The 20,170-nt window shown below is 50.1% G+C and overlaps 1 protein-coding gene across 4 annotated transcripts in view; it reads left to right on the top strand.

Annotated features, from left to right (window-relative positions):
* The window catches only part of TCTN3 (tectonic family member 3), a 947,116-nt gene that overhangs the window by 843,119 nt on the left and 83,827 nt on the right, over positions 1–20,170 (top strand). For 2 of the 4 annotated variants that reach the window (XR_013598565.1, XM_078652315.1), the window contains exon 14: positions 15,004–15,157. Coding sequence is in view for 2 of the 4 variants with exons in the window: in XM_078652315.1 (XP_078508441.1) it covers positions 15,004–15,006 (3 nt within the window). In the remaining 2 variants the exon portion in view is untranslated. Of the gene's footprint in view, positions 1–15,003; positions 15,158–20,170 lie in introns of those variants that run through there. The other 2 variants (XR_013598563.1, XM_078652318.1) reach the window with 2 other exon arrangements.

Genomic DNA, 20,170 nt, shown 5'->3' with positions numbered 1-20,170 from the left:
TTTATACTGAGTAAACACACTCAAAGTGAATCTTGTTTTGTCTCAAAAGGAAACTCCATTTTTGCTTCAAAAACCTTTTTCAAGCATTACCCCTATATGCCAGCCTGTGATTCCCCTAATTGAAATGCATCTCATTGAAATATTATGCTCCGCCTGACTAGGTTTCATTATCACATGCCTGATTTGCCTACCATATTGCTAAAGATGCCTACTTTATGTAAGGAAGCCCACCATTTTGTCAGGGACACAACTGATCAATAGATGCCTACCATAATACTAAGGACCTCCACAACATGTCAATCATAGCCGTTATTATTTCAAGAACAGCCAGAATGATGTGACATATGGCCACAAGTATACCATGATTACTAACAATGTGGCAATTAAAGCTGCCATTATACAACAATTAGTTTAAGGATGCCTGACATAAGCAGTATGTAACATTATTATGCCAGTGCAAACATAATAAGAAACAGTTATCATTAAAGACAAATGGTCATAATTATGGCAGAGATGTGCTATATAAAGAATGTGGAAAAGTATCCATAATGTCTTATGAATATTGTACACAGACCAAGTTCTTTAATTTTGCCCCCTGCAGCATCGATTACAACAATAGGAGACTCAAACCTTTTCCCATACCACAGATATTCAATACTAATTTCCATAGGCTTTGATAACAGTCGACTGTAGCTCCTGAACATTTTTGGGGATCAGCTCAAACAACACCCCTACTAACGTGTATCAGTTATTAGATGTACCTAGTCAACTATCATATTCCTTAATCTCCTGCAACGCATCAGCCCTAAGGAGATTTTCTCCACAACCAACTGCAGTTTCCTTCTTATCAAACTGGTATATTTTATGCTTGCATTAGACTTGTGGCAAAAATCTCAGGCCGTAAAGAGCTATCATAAAATTAACTACCCATCTACAAAGACATGTAAATGTGGTCCCTCACCAAGCAGTTTTTCAATTTTCATATCTACAGCTATTTATACTACTATTACACAATAACACAATTTTGAATTGACTTCAGAGCAGTTTTGTGTAAATGTTGAAAATTATGAAAAAGGTCTCACATTTGTTACAAGAATTGTCAAGCTAACTATGCATGGAAGCGGCCACAACATTTTATTTCAATTTTTGTTTTTAGTAATATTGACAGATTGAAGACAGTGATTAGAGCAGGGTTTTAGTTTAGATGCATTTGAAAATAAGGGATCATTTATAATGCTGACAATCGGGCTACTACTTATGATTAAATGGGGGATTCCCCATTGAAAATTCAAAGACAAAAGGAGGGCCCTGAAAGTGTAGGTCTCTTTCATACCTTTCACATCTCTTTCCTTTAAATGCAGCCCCTCATTTAATTGTTCACCCTTGTAAATGGACCATACAAGATTATATATTGAGTTCATGTTCACTATATTATTTCTGTTCTCAATTTATTGTGGTTCAGATTAACAAGATTGACCACTTCCATATTCTTGCAAAATGTAATGTGAAATCCCATATGTTGCTTATTAGGCAAATATTAAAAATACCAACGTTTTTCATATTAAATATGATCAAAAGGTTTTTAGTCCCTGATTAATGTCATCAGTGGTAGGAATCCACCCTGAACTACCCAGATAGCAAAGATATGTTTATCCACATTTATTCAGTAGTGTTGATGGATTGAATTCAAGCTGCTCACTGATCTTGAAAAACTGTGATGAGGAGAAACAGAATATCTCTTTCCATCTAAACTGGTTTTTACAAAATTGCTGCAATGAAGATAATACCATAGTACGTATCCTTTTTTCCCATCACTGTATTGACAAGCAATGCACACTGTTATATGCAGGTTTTATTTACTATATTGCAGCGTTTTTGGGTTGTAGATAGAAGGATTTTATGGATAATTTGAAAGATTGAGGAATTCACACACAGTTTCTCAGAGAAATAATTTCCTTACTCAACACCATTTGGGTCATCATTTTTTAAAAAACTTTATTGAAAATAAAGCACGTTACAGTGTAGATATTCAATGAAAAGTTTTGACATTTGACATGATACAGCACATATATGGCATTGGGGGAAGAGAAATATGTGGCAACTTATCAATTTACCAGGCATGTGGACAATCACAAGGCATACATAAACAAGATTCATAGAATCCTGCAGTCCTAGACTCACTAGTCTGGTGCTTTGGAGGGTTGTGCAGGAGAACAGGGTCACAGGGACTGGGGTTCTGTCCCATGGGTGTTTGGGTGCTCGTTGGTGTCATCTGAGTGGTGGAGGTATGTTACCGGGGGGCCCAGATGTCATGCGGCCTACTAGTGAGGGGCATCAGATTCCAGTATTCGCTCAGGGTTGTCTGGCAGTGTGCTGTGTCCGCTAGCCAGGTTTTTGCCAGTGGCGCCGGCCTGCGGCCAGAATGGATCGCCACCCTGTGTCTGGCCAGCACCAGTAGCATTGGGACCAGTCTGCGACTGGCATCCAGGACTTCCTAACATATCCCAGTAGGCACATGGGGGGTCTGGTATGATGGTTTCAGATGTGTTAGTACTAATAATTTCACACACTTCAAGCCAGTAATTGGCAATCTGCAAGCATGTCCATGCCAAATGTGTGAATGTTGCATCCGGGGCCATGCACCACGATCATCTCGCATCCGCAACCAGGCCGATTTTGTGAAGTGCTATTCTGGTGCGATACAGTTAATGGAGAAATTTAAAATGTATCAGGCAAAGTCGATAATTGGGGGAGAGCCTTTCGGTCTGTTTGCAGCAGTATTGCCAATGTTCTGGTGATGGTCCTAACGCTAGGTCCACCGCCAAATGAGAAGCGCTTAGTGTCCGTCGGGGAGGCCACAAGTGTAAGTGCATGCAGCCTGGTGACAAACTTGCGAGGAGAGGGAGTGGTGTGGATATATTAGAGTGCTGCTTTTGGCAATGGGGAATCTGGAAATGTATCGTTGATGCTTCTGCAGGTCGCTTGGATTTGATAATATAGCAGGCTATTGAACGGTGTAAATGGCGTGGTGGTGCCTGGGGAAGAGACATGAACTGCTGATTAGGGTACAGGTCGGCATTAGTGCGTATATCAAGTGAAGCAGCCCAGTGCACCATCCCGCTAGTCTGCAGTGGAGGGAAAGAGGGATCATGCCTACAAATGCCCTCCCACACCCAGCGCACACAGTCAACAGTGTTAATTTCACATCTAGGAGCCGTGTGTGACAGAAACAGTGCCTTCTGAAGTGGCCAGGGGGAGGCGAGGTCTGCTTTGACCGCAGCATGTGGTTGGAAGGTCGTTGGGTACAGCCAAAAGTGGAGGAAAGTAGCCTGAGCGCAGTGCGCATACAGTGTAAGATTTGGACCCCCATTCCGCCACACACCAAAGGCAGCATCAAGGTTTCATAGGCGATGGGCGGTTGCCGACCGGCCCATAGTAATGTAATCATGTTGGAGTGTAACCCTTTAAAAAATTGCAAAGTGAGGGGTATTGAAATATTGAGAAATAGATAAAGCAGTTTTCTAACCATGGGCCTACTAACAGATGTTGAAAGCAAGGCTGCTGTCTATTCTGCCTCCATAAAGTTGACATTGGTATTAATTAAGGTAGGAGTATTCACCCCAAAATTTGACAATCAACATATTTAAATACCACATTCTGTAGATCATCGATCCTGGATCCGATAGGCCTGCAAAGGGCTTTAAATTCACTTGAAATCTAGAACAATAAATTATTATAGGCCAACCTGAGAAAGATAAACATAATATTCCTTGGCAAAGACAATAAGAACTCCAACAGGAAATGGTGCCTGGGCAAGAGTGTGTAACCACACTAACCCCAGGGATTAACTGGAGGAGGGAACTAGAGGCACAGGGTGCTAGGAGCAGGCCAACCTCCAACACAAATTGTCAAACACAAATGGGGCCGCTCCCAGAGGAAAGTGACCAAAGGTGCTCAAGGGGAAATTGTGAGTGTGGACATCTCACAAAAACTGTAGGACTGGCCTCACACACCACCTGGTGTCATGCTTCAGCACCATGCACGGTTTTAGTATCATACAGCTACCCTATTCAAAATTGAATCTAGCAACTGTAATGGTTTTTAAAATTAATTCACTTTTCACGGGCCCCCACTTAGTTTAGAAGTGCATCCCTGTTGTCAGGTGAATGCCAGCACTCTATCAAGCCGAGTTTTTAGAGGGCGAGGACTGCAGATGATGACGCATGACACCAGGTGGTGTGTGATGCCAGTCCTACACTTTTTGTGAGATGTCCACACTCACAATTTTCACTTGAGCACCTTTGGTCACTTTCCTCAGGGCCTGGGCAAGAGTTACAACTATGTCTGGTATACAGAAAAGCTCTTAACAAGATGAAAAAGATCAACAGTAAAAGTGATCAAGGATCAAGGTTAAGATCATGACTCAAAATGGCGGTTAAGCATAAAATGGTGGAGCAAATGCTAACCTAAGTTGTACAATACAGCTAAAACATTTTAATTTCAACATACCCTCCTTTTAGCCTTTGCTAACTATTTTATGATACTATCTAGACACTAATACCATATGGCAAGAATAAGAACCATCACTATAAGCGGATGCACACATAATCCGTATTCAAAGATACTCTCGTCGATCTGCATGATTTCATCAATGTGTTTCTGCAACATGATTGTGGCATTAGTATCATGAATGCATATTTTTGTTTAGGTTTGAGAGCACTTGCACAATAGGTGCAACAAGCCGGAAGGCAGTATATGCAAAGGCAACATGTAAAAATGATACTGGCAACCACAACCAAAAAGATAAGGATCTTCCAACCCCATTTTGTTAGCTTACTCCAGGACCATCTCGATAGTGTCAAAGTACATTTCTCTTGGTGTATGTCTGACGAAAGTCTATGCGATTTTTGTAAAGCTGTATACACACTGAGGGTGTGGTCAGGTATGTAAATGCAACAGCTGCAGCCAATGATGTGACAGGCCTCTCCCTGATCAGCAAGGAGGACGTCTAAGACCATCCTGTTCTGTAAGTTAACTAATCTCGTAGCCTAGAGCTCAGCAGTGATTTTGTCAATATCCCAGCTGTTGTATTAAATACCCCTCCTTGTTAACCGACAAACCTGAAGACTATTAGCCATGGGGCTCCAGAAGGGTAAAAGATCCCTTGCAGGATCGTCAAACTGTTGCCAGGTTGGTATCTGTCTGATCTACATCCTCACCGCCCACAACCCTTCTGACTTGGGGCAAGTACATACTCCTACACTGCAGCTGAGTGGTGCTGCGGTGGTGCTGAGTGGTGCTGTGGTGGTGCTGAGTGATGCTGTGGTGGTGCTGAGTGATGCTGTGGTGGTGCTGAGTGATGCTGTGGTGGTGCTGAGTGATGCTGTGGTGGTGCTGAGTGGTGCTGTGGTGATGCTGAGTGATGCTGAGTGGTGCTGTGGTGGTGCTGAGTGGTGCTGTGGTGGTTCTGAGTGGTGCTGTGGTGGTGCTGAGTGATGTTCTGAGTGGTGCTGTGGTGGTGCTGAGTGATGCTGTGGTGGTGCTGAGTGGTGCTGTGGTGGTGATGAGTGGTGCTGTTGTGGTGCTGAGTGATAACGTGGTGGTGCTGTGGTGGTGCTGTGGTGGTGTTGAGTGGTGCTGTGGTGGTGTTGAGTGGTGCTGTGGTGGTGCTGAGTGGTGCTGTGGTGGTGCTGAGTGGTGCTGTGGTGGTGCTGAGTGGTGCTGTGGTGGTGCTGAGTGGTGCTGTGGTGGTGCTGAGTGGTGGTGTGGTGGTGCTGAGTGATGCTGTGGTGGTGCTGAGTGATGCTGTGGTGGTGCTGAGTGATGCTGTGGTGGTGCTGAGTGATAATGTGGTGGTGCTGAGTGGTGCTGTGGTGGTGCTGAGTGGTGCTGTTGAATGGTGCTGTGGTGGTGAGTGGTGCTGTGGTGGTGAGTGGTGCTGTGGTGGTGAGTGGTGCTGTGGTGGTGCTGAGTGATAATGTGGTGGTGCTGAGTGATGCTGAGTGGTGCTGTGGTGGTGCTGAGTGGTGCTGTGGTGGTGCTGAGTGGTGGTGCTGAGTGATGCTGTGGTGGTGCTGAGTGATGCTGTGGTGGTGCTGAGTGATGCTGTGGTGGTGCTGAGTGATGCTGTGGGGGTGCTGAGAGGTGCTGTGGGGGTGCTGAGAGTTGCTGGGGGTGCTGAGTGGTGCTGTGGTGGTGCTGAGTGGTGCTGTGGTGGTGCTGAGTGGTGCTGTTGAGTGGTGCTGTGGTGGTGCTGTTGAGTGGTGCTGTGGTGGTGCTGAGTGGTGCTGTGGTGGTGCTGAGTGATAATGTGGTGGTGCTGTGGCGGTGAGTGGTGCTGTGGCGGTGAGTGGTGCTGTGGCGGTGAGTGGTGCTGTGGTGGTGCTGAGTGATAATGTTGTGGTGCTGAGTGATGCTAAGTGGTGCTGTGGTGGTGCTGAGTGGTGCTGTGTTGGTGCTGAGTGGTGGTGCTGAGTGATGCTGTGGTGGTGCTGAGTGATGCTGTGGTGGTGCTGAGTGATGCTGTGGTGGTGCTGAGTGATGCTGTGGTGGTGCTGAGAGATGCTGTGGGGGTGCTGAGTGGTGCTGTGGTGGTGCTGAGTGGTGCTGTGGTGGTGCTGAGTGGTGCTGTGGTGGTGTTGAGTGGTGCTGTGGTGGTGTTGAGTGGTGCTGTGGTGGTGCTGAGTGATAATGTGGTGGTGCTGAGTGATGCTGAGTGATGCTGTGGTGGTGCTGAGTGCTGCTGTGGTGGTGCTGAGTGCTGCTGTGGTGATGCTGAGTGCTGCTGTGGTGGTGCTGAGTGCTGCTGTGGTGGTGCTGAGTGCTGCTGTGGTGGTGCTGAGTGCTGCTGTGGTGGTGCTGAGTGCTGCTGTGGTGGTGCTGAGTGATGCTGGGGTGGTGCTGTGGTGGTGCTGAGTGGTGCTGTGGTGGTGCTGAGTGGTGCTGAGTGGTGCTGTGGTGGTGCTGAGTGGAGCTGTGGTGGTGCTGAGTGATGCTGTGGTGGTGCTGAGGTGGTGCTGAGTGGTGCTGAGGTGGTGCTGAGTGGTGCTGAGTGATGCTGTGGTGGTGCTGAGTGGTGCTGTGGTGGTGCTGAGTGATGCTGTGGTGATGCTGAGTGATGCTGTGGTGATGCTGTGGTGGTGCTGAGTGATGCTGTGGTGGTGCTGAGTGGTGCTGAGTGGTGCTGTGGTGGTGCTGAGTGATGCTGTGGTGATGCTGAGTGATGCTGTGGTGGTGCTGAGTGGTGCTGAGTGGTGCTGTGGTGGTGCTGTGGTGGTGCTGAGTGATGCTGTGGTGATGCTGAGTGATGCTGTGGTGGTGCTGAGTGGTGCTGTGGTGGTTCTGAGTGGTGCTGTGGTGGTGCTGAGTGATGTTCTGAGTGGTGCTGTGGTGGTGCTGAGTGATGCTGTGGTGGTGCTGAGTGGTGCTGTGGTGGTGATGAGTGGTGCTGTTGTGGTGCTGAGTGATAACGTGGTGGTGCTGAGTGGTGCTGTGGTGGTGTTGAGTGGTGCTGTGCTGGTGTTGAGTGGTGCTGTGGTGGTGCTGTGGTGGTGCTGAGTGGTGCTGTGGTGGTGCTGAGTGGTGCTGTGGTGGTGCTGAGTGGTGCTGTGGTGGTGCTGAGTGGTGGTGCTGAGTGATGCTGTGGTGTTGCTGAGTGATGCTGTGGTGGTGCTGAGTGATGCTGTGGTGGTGCTGAGTGATGCTGTGGTGATGCTGAGTGATGCTGTGGTGGTGCTGAGTGATGCTGTGGGGGTGCTGAGAGGTGCTGTGGGGGTGCTGAGAGGTGCTGTGGGGGTGCTGAGTGGTGCTGTGGTGGTGCTGAGTGGTGCTGTGGTGGTGCTGAGTGGTGCTGTTGAGTGGTGCTGTGGTGGTGCTGAGTGGTGCTGTGGTGGTGCTGAGTGATAATGTGGTGGTGCTGAGTGATGCTGAGTGGTGCTGCTGAGTGGTGCTGTGTTGGTGCTGAGTGGTGGTGATGAGTGATGCTGTGGTGGTGCTGAGTGATGCTGTGGTGGTGCTGAGTGATGCTGTGGTGGTGCTGAGTGGTGCTGTGGTGGTGCTGAGTGCTGCTGTGGTGGTGCTGAGTGCTGCTGTGGTGGTGCTGAGTGCTGCTGTGGTGGTGCCGAGTGCTGCTGTGGTGGTGCCGAGTGCTGCTGTGGTGGTGCTGAGTGGTGCTGTGGTGGTGCTGAGTGGTGCTGTGGTGGTGCTGAGTGGGTGGTGCTGAGTGATGCTGTGGTGGTGCTGGGTGGTGCTGTGGTGGTGCTGAGGTGGTGCTGAGTGGTGCTGTGGTGGTGCTGTGGTGGTGAGTGGTGCTGTGGCGGTGAGTGGTGCTGTGGCAGTGAGTGGTGCTGTGGCGGTGAGTGGTGCTGTGGTGGTGCTGAGTGATAATGTGGTGGTGCTGAGTGATGCTAAGTGGTGCTGTGGTGGTGCTGAGTGGTGCTGTGTTGGTGCTGAGTGGTGGTGCTGAGTGATGCTGTGGTGGTGCTGAGTGATGCTGTGGTGGTGCTGAGGGATGCTGTGGTGGTGCTGAGGGATGCTGTGGTGGTGCTGAGAGATGCTGTGGGGGTGCTGAGTGGTGCTGTGGTGGTGCTGTGGTGGTGCTGAGTGGTGCTGTGGTGGTGCTGAGTGGTGCTGTGGTGGTGTTGAGTGGTGCTGTGGTGGTGTTGAGTGGTGCTGTGGTGGTGCTGAGTGATAATGTGGTGGTGCTGAGTGATGCTGAGTGGTGCTGTGTTGGTGCTAAGTGGTGGTGAGTGGTGGTGCTGAGTGATGCTGTGGTGGTGCTGAGTGGTGCTGTGGTGGTGCTGAGTGGTGCTGTGGTGGTGCTGAGTGGTGCTGTGGTGGTGTTGAGTGGTGCTGTGGTGGTGTTGAGTGGTGCTGTGGTGGTGCTGAGTGATAATGTGGTGGTGCTGAGTGATGCTGAGTGGTGCTGTGTTGGTGCTAAGTGGTGGTGAGTGGTGGTGCTGAGTGATGCTGTGGTGGTGCTGAGTGATGCTGTGGTGGTGCTGAGTGCTGCTGTGGTGGTGCTGAGTGCTGCTGTGGTGGTGCTGAGTGCTGCTGTGGTGGTGCTGAGTGCTGCTGGGGTGGTGCTGAGTGATGCTGGGGTGGTGCTGAGTGATGCTGGGGTGGTGCTGTGGTGGTGCTGTGGTGGTGCTGAGTGGTGCTGTGGTGGTGCTGAGTGGTGCTGTGGTGGTGCTGAGTGATGCTGTGGTGGTGCTGAGGTGGTGCTGAGTGATGCTGTGGTGGTGCTGAGTGGTGCTGAGTGGTGCTGAGTGGTGCTGTGGTGGTGCTGAGTGGTGCTGTTGAGTGGTGCTGTGGTGGTGCTGAGTGGTGCTGTGGTGGTGCTGAGTGATAATGTGGTGGTGCTGAGTGATGCTGAGTGGTGCTGTGGTGGTGCTGAGTGGTGCTGTGTTGGTGCTGAGTGGTGGTGATGAGTGATGCTGTGGTGGTGCTGAGTGATGCTGTGGTGGTGCTGAGTGATGCTGTGGTGGTGCTGAGTGGTGCTGTGGTGGTGCTGAGTGCTGCTGTGGTGGTGCTGAGTGCTGCTGTGGTAGTGCTGAGTGCTGCTGTGGTGGTGCCGAGTGCTGCTGTGGTGGTGCTGAGTGGTGCTGTGGTGGTGCTGAGTGGTGCTGTGGTGGTGCTGAGTGGGTGGTGCTGAGTGATGCTGTGGTGGTGCTGAGTGGTGCTGTGGTGGTGCTGAGTGGTGCTGTGGTGGTGCTGAGTGGTGGTGCTGAGTGATGCTGTGGTGGTGCTGAGAGATGCTGTGGTGGTGCTGAGAGATGCTGTGGGGGTGCTGAGTGGTGCTGTGGTGGTGCTGAGTGGTGCTGTGGTGGTGCTGAGTGGTGCTGTGGTGGTGCTGAGTGGTGCTGTGGTGGTGTTGAGTGGTGCTGTGGTGGTGTTGAGTGGTGCTGTGGTGGTGCTGAGTGATAATGTGGTGGTGCTGAGTGATGCTGAGTGGTGCTGTGTTGGTGCTAAGTGGTGGTGAGTGGTGGTGCTGAGTGATGCTGTGGTGGTGCTGAGTGATGCTGTGGTGGTGCTGAGTGCTGCTGTGGTGGTGCTGAGTGCTGCTGTGGTGGTGCTGAGTGCTGCTGTGGTGGTGCTGAGTGCTGCTGTGGTGGTGCTGAGTGATGCTGGGGTGGTGCTGAGTGATGCTGGGGTGGTGCTGAGTGATGCTGGGGTGGTGCTGAGTGATGCTGGGGTGGTGCTGAGTGATGCTGGGGTGGTGCTGTGGTGGTGCTGAGTGGTGCTGTGGTGGTGCTGAGTGGTGCTGTGGTGGTGCTGAGTGGTGCTGTGGTGGTGCTGAGTGGTGCTGTGGTGGTGCTGAGTGATGCTGTGGTGGTGCTGAGGTGGTGCTGAGGTGGTGCTGAGTGATGCTGTGGTGGTGCTGAGTGGTGCTGAGTGGTGCTGTGGTGGTGCTGAGTGATGATGTGGTGATGCTGAGTGATGCTGTGGTGGTGCTGAGTGGGGCTGAGTGGTGCTGTAGTGGTGCTGAGTGATGCTGTGGTGATGCTGAGTGATGCTGTGGTGGTGCTGAGTGGTGCTGTGGTGGTGCTGAGTGATGCTGTGGTGATGCTGTGGTAATGCTGAGGTGGTGCTGAGTGGTGCTGTGGTGGTGCTGAGTGATGCTGTGGTGGTGCTGAGTGATGCTGTGGTGGTGCTGAGTGGTGCTGAGTGGTGCTGTGGTGGTGCTGGTCAGTAAATGTAAATGTACAGGAATTTATATAGCGCAAATCACCGAGCGGTTTCTAAGCGCTTGCTTAGGGAACCCGTCCTGGTATTCCCCTGTGAGATAACCCCGGCAGGGTATCCGCAAGGTGAAAGCCAGGCATCCCACAGTGCTGTGGTGGTGCTGAGTGATGCTGTGGTGGTGCTGAGTGATGCTGTGGTGGTGCTGAGTGATGCTGTGGTGGTGCTGAGTGATAACGTGGTGGTGCTGAGTGGTGCTGTGGTGGTGCTGAGTGGTGCTGTGGTGGTGTTGAGTGGTGCTGTGGTGGTGTTGAGTGGTGCTGTGGTGGTGCTGAGTGGTGCTGAGTGGTGCTGTGGTGGTGCTGAGTGGTGCTGTGGTGGTGCTGAGTGGCGGTGTGGTGGTGCTGAGTGGTGCTGTGGTGGTGCTGAGTGGCGGTGTGGTGGTGCTGAGTGGTGCTGTGGTGGTGCTGAATGATGCTGTGGTGGTGCTGAGTGGTGCTGTGGTGGTGCTGAGTGATGCTGTGGTGGTGCTGAGTGATGCTGTGGTGGTGCTGAGTGATGCTGTGGTGGTGCTGAGTGATAACGTGGTGGTGCTGAGTGGTGCTGTGGTGGTGCTGAGTGGTGCTGTGGTGGTGTTGAGTGGTGCTGTGGTGGTGCTGAGTGGTGCTGAGTGGTGCTGTGGTGGTGCTGAGTGGTGCTGTGGTGGTGCTGAGTGGCGGTGCTGAGTGGTGCTGTGGTGGTGCTGAATGATGCTGTGGTGGTGCTGAGTGGTGCTGAGTGATGCTGTGGTGGTGCTGAGTGGTGCTGTGGTGGTGCTGAGTGCTGCTGTGGTGGTGCTGAGTGGTGCTGCGGTGGTGCTGAGTGGTGCTGCGGTGGTGCTGAGTGGTGCTGAGTGGTGCTGTGGTGGTGCTGGGTGGTGCTGTGGTGGTGCTGAGTGATGCTGTGGTGGTGCTGAGTGATGCTGTGGTGGTGCTGAGTGGTGCTGTGGTGATGCTGAGTGATGCTGTGGTGGTGCTGAGTGGTGCTGTGGTGGTGCTGAGTGGTGCTTCTGAGTGGTGCTGTGGTGGTGCTGAGTGGTGCTGAGTGATGCTGTGGTGGTGATGAGTGGTGCTGAGTGATAACATGGTGGTGCTGAGTGATGCTGTGGTGGTGCTGAGTGGTGCTGTGGTGGTGCTGAGTGATGCTGTGGTGGTGCTGTGGTGGTGCTGAGTGCTGCTGCGGTGGTGCAGAGTGGTGCTGCGGTGGTGCTGAGTGGTGCTGTGGTGGTTTTGAGTGGTGCTGTGGTGGTGCTGAGTGATGCTGTGGTGGTGCTGAGTGGTGCTGTGGTGGTGCTGAGTGATGCTGTGGTGGTGCTGAGTGGTGCTGAGTGGTGCTGTTGTGGTGCTGAGTGGTGCTGTGGTGGTGCTGAGTGGTGCTGTGGTGATGCTGAGTGGTGCTGTTGTGGTGCTGAGTGGTACTGAGTGATAATGTGGTGGTGCTGTGGTGGTGCTGAGTGGTGCTGTGGTGGTGTTGAGTGGTGCTGTGGTGCTGTGGTGGTGTTGAGTGGTGCTGTGGTGGTGCTGAGTGGTGCTGAGTGATGCTGTGGTGGTGCTGAGTGATGTTGTAGTGATGCTAACTGGTGCTGTGGTGGTGCTGAGTGGTGCTGTGGTGGTGCTGAGTGGTGCTCTAAACATGGAGTGCTGGCATCACAGTACTTAAGCAGAAGGTAGTGTGGAACAGTGTCAGAATAGCTCTGTGCATGCTCATACCTACTTATTTGGTGTTAATTATGACAAAGTAATTATAGATGTGTCCAAAACGTCTGATGGACAAGCTCCCTCCCGCATGAAAAAATGATTATAGCTATCCTGGAGTATTGTGTATCCCATAAGCATTGCGCAGCTGGCTCTATGATTCACACAGAAACAAGCACTGAAGGATTGGAGAGCAGGTACAATAAACACAAAGCCAGCTCTAGCAGGTGCTGCAAGTGACGTCTTCTAAATGATTTTGTCTCAAACAAAAACCTGTCTAGCACATTTGAAAAGTTGGGAATGGCATTTTCGCCACGTGGTTGTATGAAAACAGGGCAAAAATCGTGTGAATTGGTTTGATAAGTTTATGGTGCAAATATATTTTGCTCAATTCTAATTACGCAAGCAGCAAAAATGGTACAAGTAGAGTTTTCCTTAATTTCTGCCGCAGTATAACGTTTCTGTAATGCGGCCGGTGGCGTTTTCTTGGCGATGCATTTAAAAGCTCTGAAACTAAAGGTGAAAAGCGGGCGGGAAATGCTCTTGGCATTGCGGGAGCGGGGTGCGCATTCCTTTGAAGTGTGAAGCAGGGGGCGGGAGAGCGGATCCCTTTGAAGTGAAACTCTCGGCGTGCTGGAGAAGCGTGAGCCTGGTGGGGGGATGGGATGCCAGTGAGTGGGAGGGAACGGGCCAAGCACGCGCTCGAGAAGTCACGGATGAACAATTAACATGCACTGTTCGAAATCCGGCCGGTTTAAGAGACTGGTTCAGTAGTAATAGGTTCGAGTATAACTCGACCTAAAAAGGGAAATAGAAACGATCCAACCTGTTACAGGCCAATTTCCCTTATAGATGCCACATGTAAGGTGATGGGGAGGGTGATTCTGGCACGCTTGGAGTTATGGGCTCATAATGCTGAACTAATAACACATACTCAATATGGGTTTAGGAAAGGAATGGGAACTGTTGAACAGTGCCTCAACTAGTCGATGATCATGGGCAAGTACAGGAAGGCTAGGGGAGCGTCGATCCACCTGGCTTTCATGGACTTGTCCAGTGCCTTCGACACGGTGTGCAGGAGCAAGTTGTGGGCACTGATGGAAGATATGGGCTTTGACGAACCACTTGTCACCCTCCTCCGCAGACTACATGCTTCCACTTCTGTAGTCATCCGGTATGGCCCAGTGGGAGAGAAGACAAAGCCCATTGTGTCGACAGAGGGGTCCGGCAAGGCTGCATCCTAGCCCCGTTTTTTTTTTTGGGCTGGAGCAGTTTCTGTTAAACAAACATTTGGACTTCCCGAGAATAGCAGGTGCCCAAATACCTTTATTGTCGTATGCTGACGATACGGTCCTGATGCCCTTGACTGCCAACAGCCTCCAGGGATGTTTGGATGCTTTCACCGAATATATGACGTCACTAGATTTGAAGGTGAATTATAAGAAATCCTTTGTCATGGTATGCGGGCCCAAATCAATGAAAACACAAAAACACACAGTGAATGGGATAGCTATTGAGAAGGTAAAAAACTTTAGTTATCTGGGGAATGTGTTTAATTCTAACCTAAATTGGGACCAACTTTTAGTATCTCGGGTGCAACAAGCTTCAAGAGTTATTGAGGGGCTGTTTCGATTTGCGGCCAAACTTGGTCATAAGCCTGTTGCAGAGCTGATAACCCTATACAAATCAAAATGTCTGTCAGGAGCAACTTATGGTGCAGGAGTGTGGGGATATCAAAAGAGTACACAGATCCAAATAATTGAGAACAAATTTTTGAAGAGACTCTTATTTATCCCGTCTAGATCGCCTACCTCATTTTGTCAGTCGGAGGTGGGCATGGGGTATATTATAGATAGAATACACATGGCACCCCTGTTTTTATGGGGGACAATCTGGTCTTCAGAGGAACTTAATTTCTCCCGACCTGTCTTAAAAGATTGCATGAATCTAGACAATTCAATGGCGGTACCCTGGTTACGCTATGTTAAACAAACTTTTTATAAAATAGGGTTAGAAGATGATAAACCTGAGTGTATACCGCCAAACATGAAAATGTCCATAAAAGAAGTTTTTGGATCTGAGCTGAGTATATCTTCTAGGTCCACAGATAGATCTGACCCCCCTTTTGTAAAACAGCAAACATTTTATTTGTATTTTAGCTTACAGGGAAATGCACGTTTTTTAATGACTAGATTTCGTTTAGGCACACTGCACTTTCTTGTTGCTTTTCCAAAACAGGTGGGGTGGTGTGAGAGGCTACCCCCGTCCTTGTGACAACACAGCCCAACAAAATACTATGCACCTTATGTTATTTTGCACATTATATAAAGACCCTAGGGTGCGTTTTCTTAAACCAATTTTAAACAAAAATTGTTTTTCGATCCCATAGAGAGGGTTTTAATTATTTACATTCCTCAGCAAATGCTTTCATTTGTGGCTCTGTGCTTAGTTTTATAAAAAATTGTTTTTACAATAAGGAAACGATATGCCTTGTAAAAGTACGTAATTGGGTGTTTTATTGTCTGCGAAAGATATTATTTATGTTTTTTTTGTAAATATTGTCTTATTTTATGATTGTATGTCTTCCTAGTGAACTTTTATGATTCATCTGGAATCGAATAAAGGCTTCTGACTGACGGACTAACTGAATTGTGCAATTCAAAATAATCCAGGATGGTGTCTAAAACAATAAGGTAACAGCAGAAAATAATCTGTTAAGTGGCGTGTCCACTAACCATGCAAGAAGGAAAGGTCATGTATAGAAGTCTGTGATTTACCATGGAAATAAAGAGCAGAGTGTAAATAATGTATGCTTCATTGTGGGTGTGACGAAAATAAAAAATAGCCTATAACATGATTAAAAAAAATCTTCTATCCACTAGGTTATGAAGGTGAAGAAAATCGTGTGCCCTTTATTGAAAACAAGTAGTGTCAAGTGCCGTAAAAAATAGTATGCACGTCTGTATGAATAACTGAAAAAGAGAATCACTGTGCTTACCAGATGATGAAAACGCCAAAATAAACAAGTCCACAAATAAGATTAAATAAACATCAGCAGGTTCCAAGGATGAACACCTGGAGTTTCAAAGTCTGTACTCACTGTGCATTTGCGAATTGAACACATTCGGTATTGCGTGATAAAATGCAGCTTATGTCGATTGCAGCACAACGCGGTGTTCGTGTGCTCGACAGTTAATAAAGTAAAAACATAGATGAAGGACTAACAGTGAAACATGTGGGAATTAGAATCACCAGTGGCGGCCATCTTGGAGTGTGGTAAAAAAAAAACAGTGCATACATGGAAAAGTGTAAGATCCAGCCACCTAGTTGCATGGTAACAAACATATAACAGAGTTATAGTCAAACATATTGTAAAAATGAATGCAAGTGCTCTAAAGACTGCCACAGTATGATATATGTGGTATGCGCTCTAGTCTATGAGCGTGTGCGCGATGACGCGTCACGCCATAGACTAGAGAGGAAGCGCACGCATGCGCACAGACAGCGAGGGGAAAGGCGCGAACGGGGAAAAGCGGCAGTTGGCGACCGGAGCGGTCATTGTTAGACGCTCGGCGCCTTTAGCTCTGAGAACATTGTTAAATAAATAAAACCATCATTTATACACCACCACCGGTTGCAGCTTGTGATTAAGGGGAGAAAGGAGTACCTCACAGTGGCGACGAGGCTGGCATCTGAACACCACCAGGTGCAGGAGAAGATAACCAGACCCCCCTGCAAACCCCCACACGAGCCAGCAAGGCAGGATACCTTCAGGAAGAGCTAAAGGCGTGGCAGCAGCGCAACAACAGGATACAGACCCAAATTCCAACTCAAAAGTCAGGTCAGTTCTGCCCAACATACCAGGGGCCCCCAGCTAGCACCCTGGCAACTAAGGGAGACACCCCCAAGCTAGAGGACGGGGGGGAGACCGAGCAAACCGCGAAAAGTGCGAGGGACAATACCCCAGGTAGCCCAAGGGGCCGAGGCGACACGGCAGAGAGTGAAGGGGCATCCGGTGAGCATACCCAACGAAGGGCCCAGGAGGGAGACCCTAGAGAGGACGTCAGAATGGCGAATCAAGCTTCTGCTCTGATGGCACCCGTCCCTTTCCTACCCAGACCAGGAGAACCCCAACTAAAATGGGAGGACTGGAAAGAATATTTTCTCAACTACATAGAGGCCCTCGGAGATGAGAATGAAGGGGAATATACACCAGAAAGGAAAAAGAGACTGTTGCTCCTCAACTTAGGCCCAGAAGGGGTAAGGGTGTTCAAGAATCTAGTACCCAAAGAGAGAGGTGCAGCGGAGACAGATGTCTTTAAGAATGCACTGGACGACTTGGACAGCCACTACCGCCCGGCGGTTTGTGTCTCCATAGACCGCTATAATTTTCAACAAAGAAAACAGGAGGCGGGAGAATCTATCGATGACTATGTGGCGGCACTCCGACGCCTAGCTATCACATGCCGGTATGGGGCCCTGCAGGACGAATACATCAAAGATCAAATCGTGATGCATACCACCAGCAGAGCGGTCCAGGACAAGTTATGGGCGATGGACGAGACGTCCCTTAAGGAAGTGGTGGCGATGGTCAAGAAGGCAGAAATGTCTAAAAGAGGTGCCGACGCGGCAAAAAGGGAAGGTGGACCGAGGCAGATGATCAACAAGATTGATGAGGCGCCACAGTCCAGCAAGCCTAAAGGCAATTACGGAGACCAAAGGAAAGACACGAGAGGAATGGGAAAACAGGCGGCCCGCTCCAGTCCTGGTAACAAATTTGCTTGCTACAGATGCGGCAGTGCAGCGCACACGGCGCAGGACAGACGTTGCCCCGCGTTCCGCGCCCGGTGCTCATTCTGCGGACTGACCGGCCATTTTGAAAAGGTGTGCCGGAAGAAGGGGTCGAAATCCACCGTCAAGTGCATCGACTCCGCCACAGTAAACGTGAGTGAGGAAGAAGACCCAGAAGATGATGATCTGGTTCTGTGCATAGAGGATCAGGTACTGGATGTAGCAGGGAAGCGAAGAGATAAACCTCGCACGGACATGCTCATTGGGGGTGTGAAGGTACACGTGGCCGTCGATTCAGGGTCCCCCTGGACTATCGTGCAAAGATCGATATGGGAAGAGGACTTCGCACCGGTGGTGGGGCCCGACTTAATGCCGCCGGACATCAGACCCATATCGTACACAGAAAACTCCATCCCCCTGGTGGGGTGCCGGGACTTCGTGTTTGAGTTCAGAGGGAGGTCGGCCACCTGCACCCTATATGTGGCGGAGAAGGGTCCATCGGTGTTGGGATGGAGAGATGCAGGAGACCTGGGCATCATACTCAATCCAGGAGGGAAGGAGCAGATACTGTTGACAGATGAATGGCCCCTCTCGAAGGAGGAGGACTGGAAAGCAGCATACCCCAAAGTCTTTGAGGGCACGGTCGGCAAATTGGACAAATTTGTACATAAAATAGTCCTTAAGGAGGGGGCAGTACCAGTTGTCCATAAGGTCCGAAACATACCCATATCCACGAGTGAAGCGGTGCAACAGGAATTGCTGAGATTGGAAGAGCAAGGCATCATCGAGCCAGTGGACAGCGCAGAATGGCTATCGCCTTTGGTGGTGGTCAAGAAGCCAAATGGTAAGGTCCGGCTCTGTGTGGACCTCAGAGAGCTCAACAAAAACCTTATTGTGGAGAGATTCCCGCTCCCGAGGATCGAGGAGATGCTGGCGAAGACAAAAGGCATAACACACTTCTCCACAATAGACCTCACGTCAGCATATTACCAAATAGAACTGCATCCTTCAAGTAGGAAGTACACGTCTTTTATAACACCTTTTGGCTGCTACCAATTCAGGAGAATGCCCTTTGGCTTGGCGTCCGCCGCGGCCGTTTTTCAGAAACTAATGCACAGACTGTTTAAGGACATCTCAGGGGTGCAGTATTTCCAAGATGACATTTTGGTGATGGGCTCCGACAAGGGAGAGCACGACAAGAAACTGCACCGAGTCCTGGGAGTGTTGCAAGGAAAAGGCTTAACAGCAGAATGGAGCAAATGTAGAATTGGGACTCACTCAGTGACCTACTTAGGACATGAAATTGGTACACACGGCATCTCACCGAAAGAACAGAATGTGAAGGCGATAAGGGACGCGAAGGCCCCAGCAACCAAGGAGGAAGTGCGGTCATTCCTCGGAATGGCCGAGTATTACAGCAAGTTTGTCAGACACTTTGCTACTCGGACCTACAGGATGAGACAACTGATCAGAAACAATGCGAAATTCGAATGGGACACGGAGGCTCAATCCGAATTTGAGACAGTGAAGGACTGCATCAGCCAAGCAATCCCTCTGCAGGGGTATGTCCCCACCGGAAAGACCATAGTGACGACAGATGCGAGCGACAAGGGATTAGGGGCGGTGTTGGCGCAGGAAAGAGAAGATGGATCCAAGGAAACGATCAGCTTCGCGTCCCGTGCACTTTCCCCGACGGAACAACGGTACAGCGTAATCGAGAAAGAGATGCTGGCGGTCACGTGGGCCCTCCACAGGTTTCGGCAGTTCATATGGGGCACGAGATTCAAACTGCAAACGGATCACAAGCCACTCATCAAGGTGTTAACATCCTCGGGCCATGACACCGCGACCCCAAGAATCGCCAAAATGACGTTGAAACTTCTGGACTACACCTACGACGTAGAATATCTCCCAGGCACGCAGAACAAGGTGGCTGATTTTCTCAGCCGGGCTGCCGCGATGGAAGAGGCGCCGGAGGAGGCCCCGGACAGGGAAGAGATGGTGGCCAGCATGGAGGATCATGAGATGTCGATTAGCGCGCAGGAATGGGAGGCGGCCTACGAGCTTGATGAGGAGAAGGTGGAAGTTAGGAGACACCTCACGTCGGGCTGGCCGGACAAAAAGAAGCTCAAGGAGGGTGTGCGACGATTCTATGAGATGAGAGAGGAATTGTCGCTGAGTGATTCGGGAATTTTCTTGTACAGAGGAGAACGTGTTGTGCCTCCAGTGACACTGATACCCAGGCTGTTGAAGCTGATGCATGAGGGACATTTGGGCATAGTGAAAACCAAGGCGTTGGTCAAGCAGATGTATTGGTGGCCAGGAATGGATGCCCACATAGAGAGACAAGTGTGGGAGTGTGGACAGTGTCAAGGAGCGGACAAAGTGCTCCGCCCGCTCAGACCTGCGTTGGGGAAGTTTGACACCCCGCAAGGCCCCTGAGAGGATGTGGCTATAGACATCCTGGGACCTGTCCTAGACAGCAGAGGGGTGAACAAATACATTTGTGTGATAATGGACAAGTATTCCAAATGGCCTGAAGTGGATATACAGGAGTCAATGGACACGGACACTATTTTGCGATTCCTGACATCAGTGTTCCTTCGTGAGGGCATACCCAAGTCCATTCTCAGTGACAATGGCCCTCAATTTGTGTCAGACAAGTGGGGACGATATATGAAAAGGAATGGAATTGAGGTGAAACACACGGCCGTTTATCACCCAGCAAGCAACGGCCAGGTAGAAAGGTTCAATAGGGTGATCATGGGCTCCATTCAGGCAGCAATATCCCAAGGAAAGGACTGGGAAGCGGAAGTAATGAGCATGCTATGGGCCTACAGGATCACGCCCTCTGTGGTGGGGTACAGTCCGTTCCAAGTGCTGAGGGGACGGCATCCCTTCACCCGGGACAACGTGGCATGGAGGGAGAAGACCATCACCAGCAAGTGGTCCCCAGCGGTGGTGCA

The sequence above is a fragment of the Lissotriton helveticus genome, chromosome 7, assembly GCF_964261635.1.
Source record: "Lissotriton helveticus chromosome 7, aLisHel1.1, whole genome shotgun sequence".
NCBI classification, from domain to species: Eukaryota; Metazoa; Chordata; class Amphibia; order Caudata; family Salamandridae; genus Lissotriton; species Lissotriton helveticus.
Note: the sequence above shows the minus strand (reverse complement) of the source record. Positions and strands in the feature narration are given on the sequence as shown.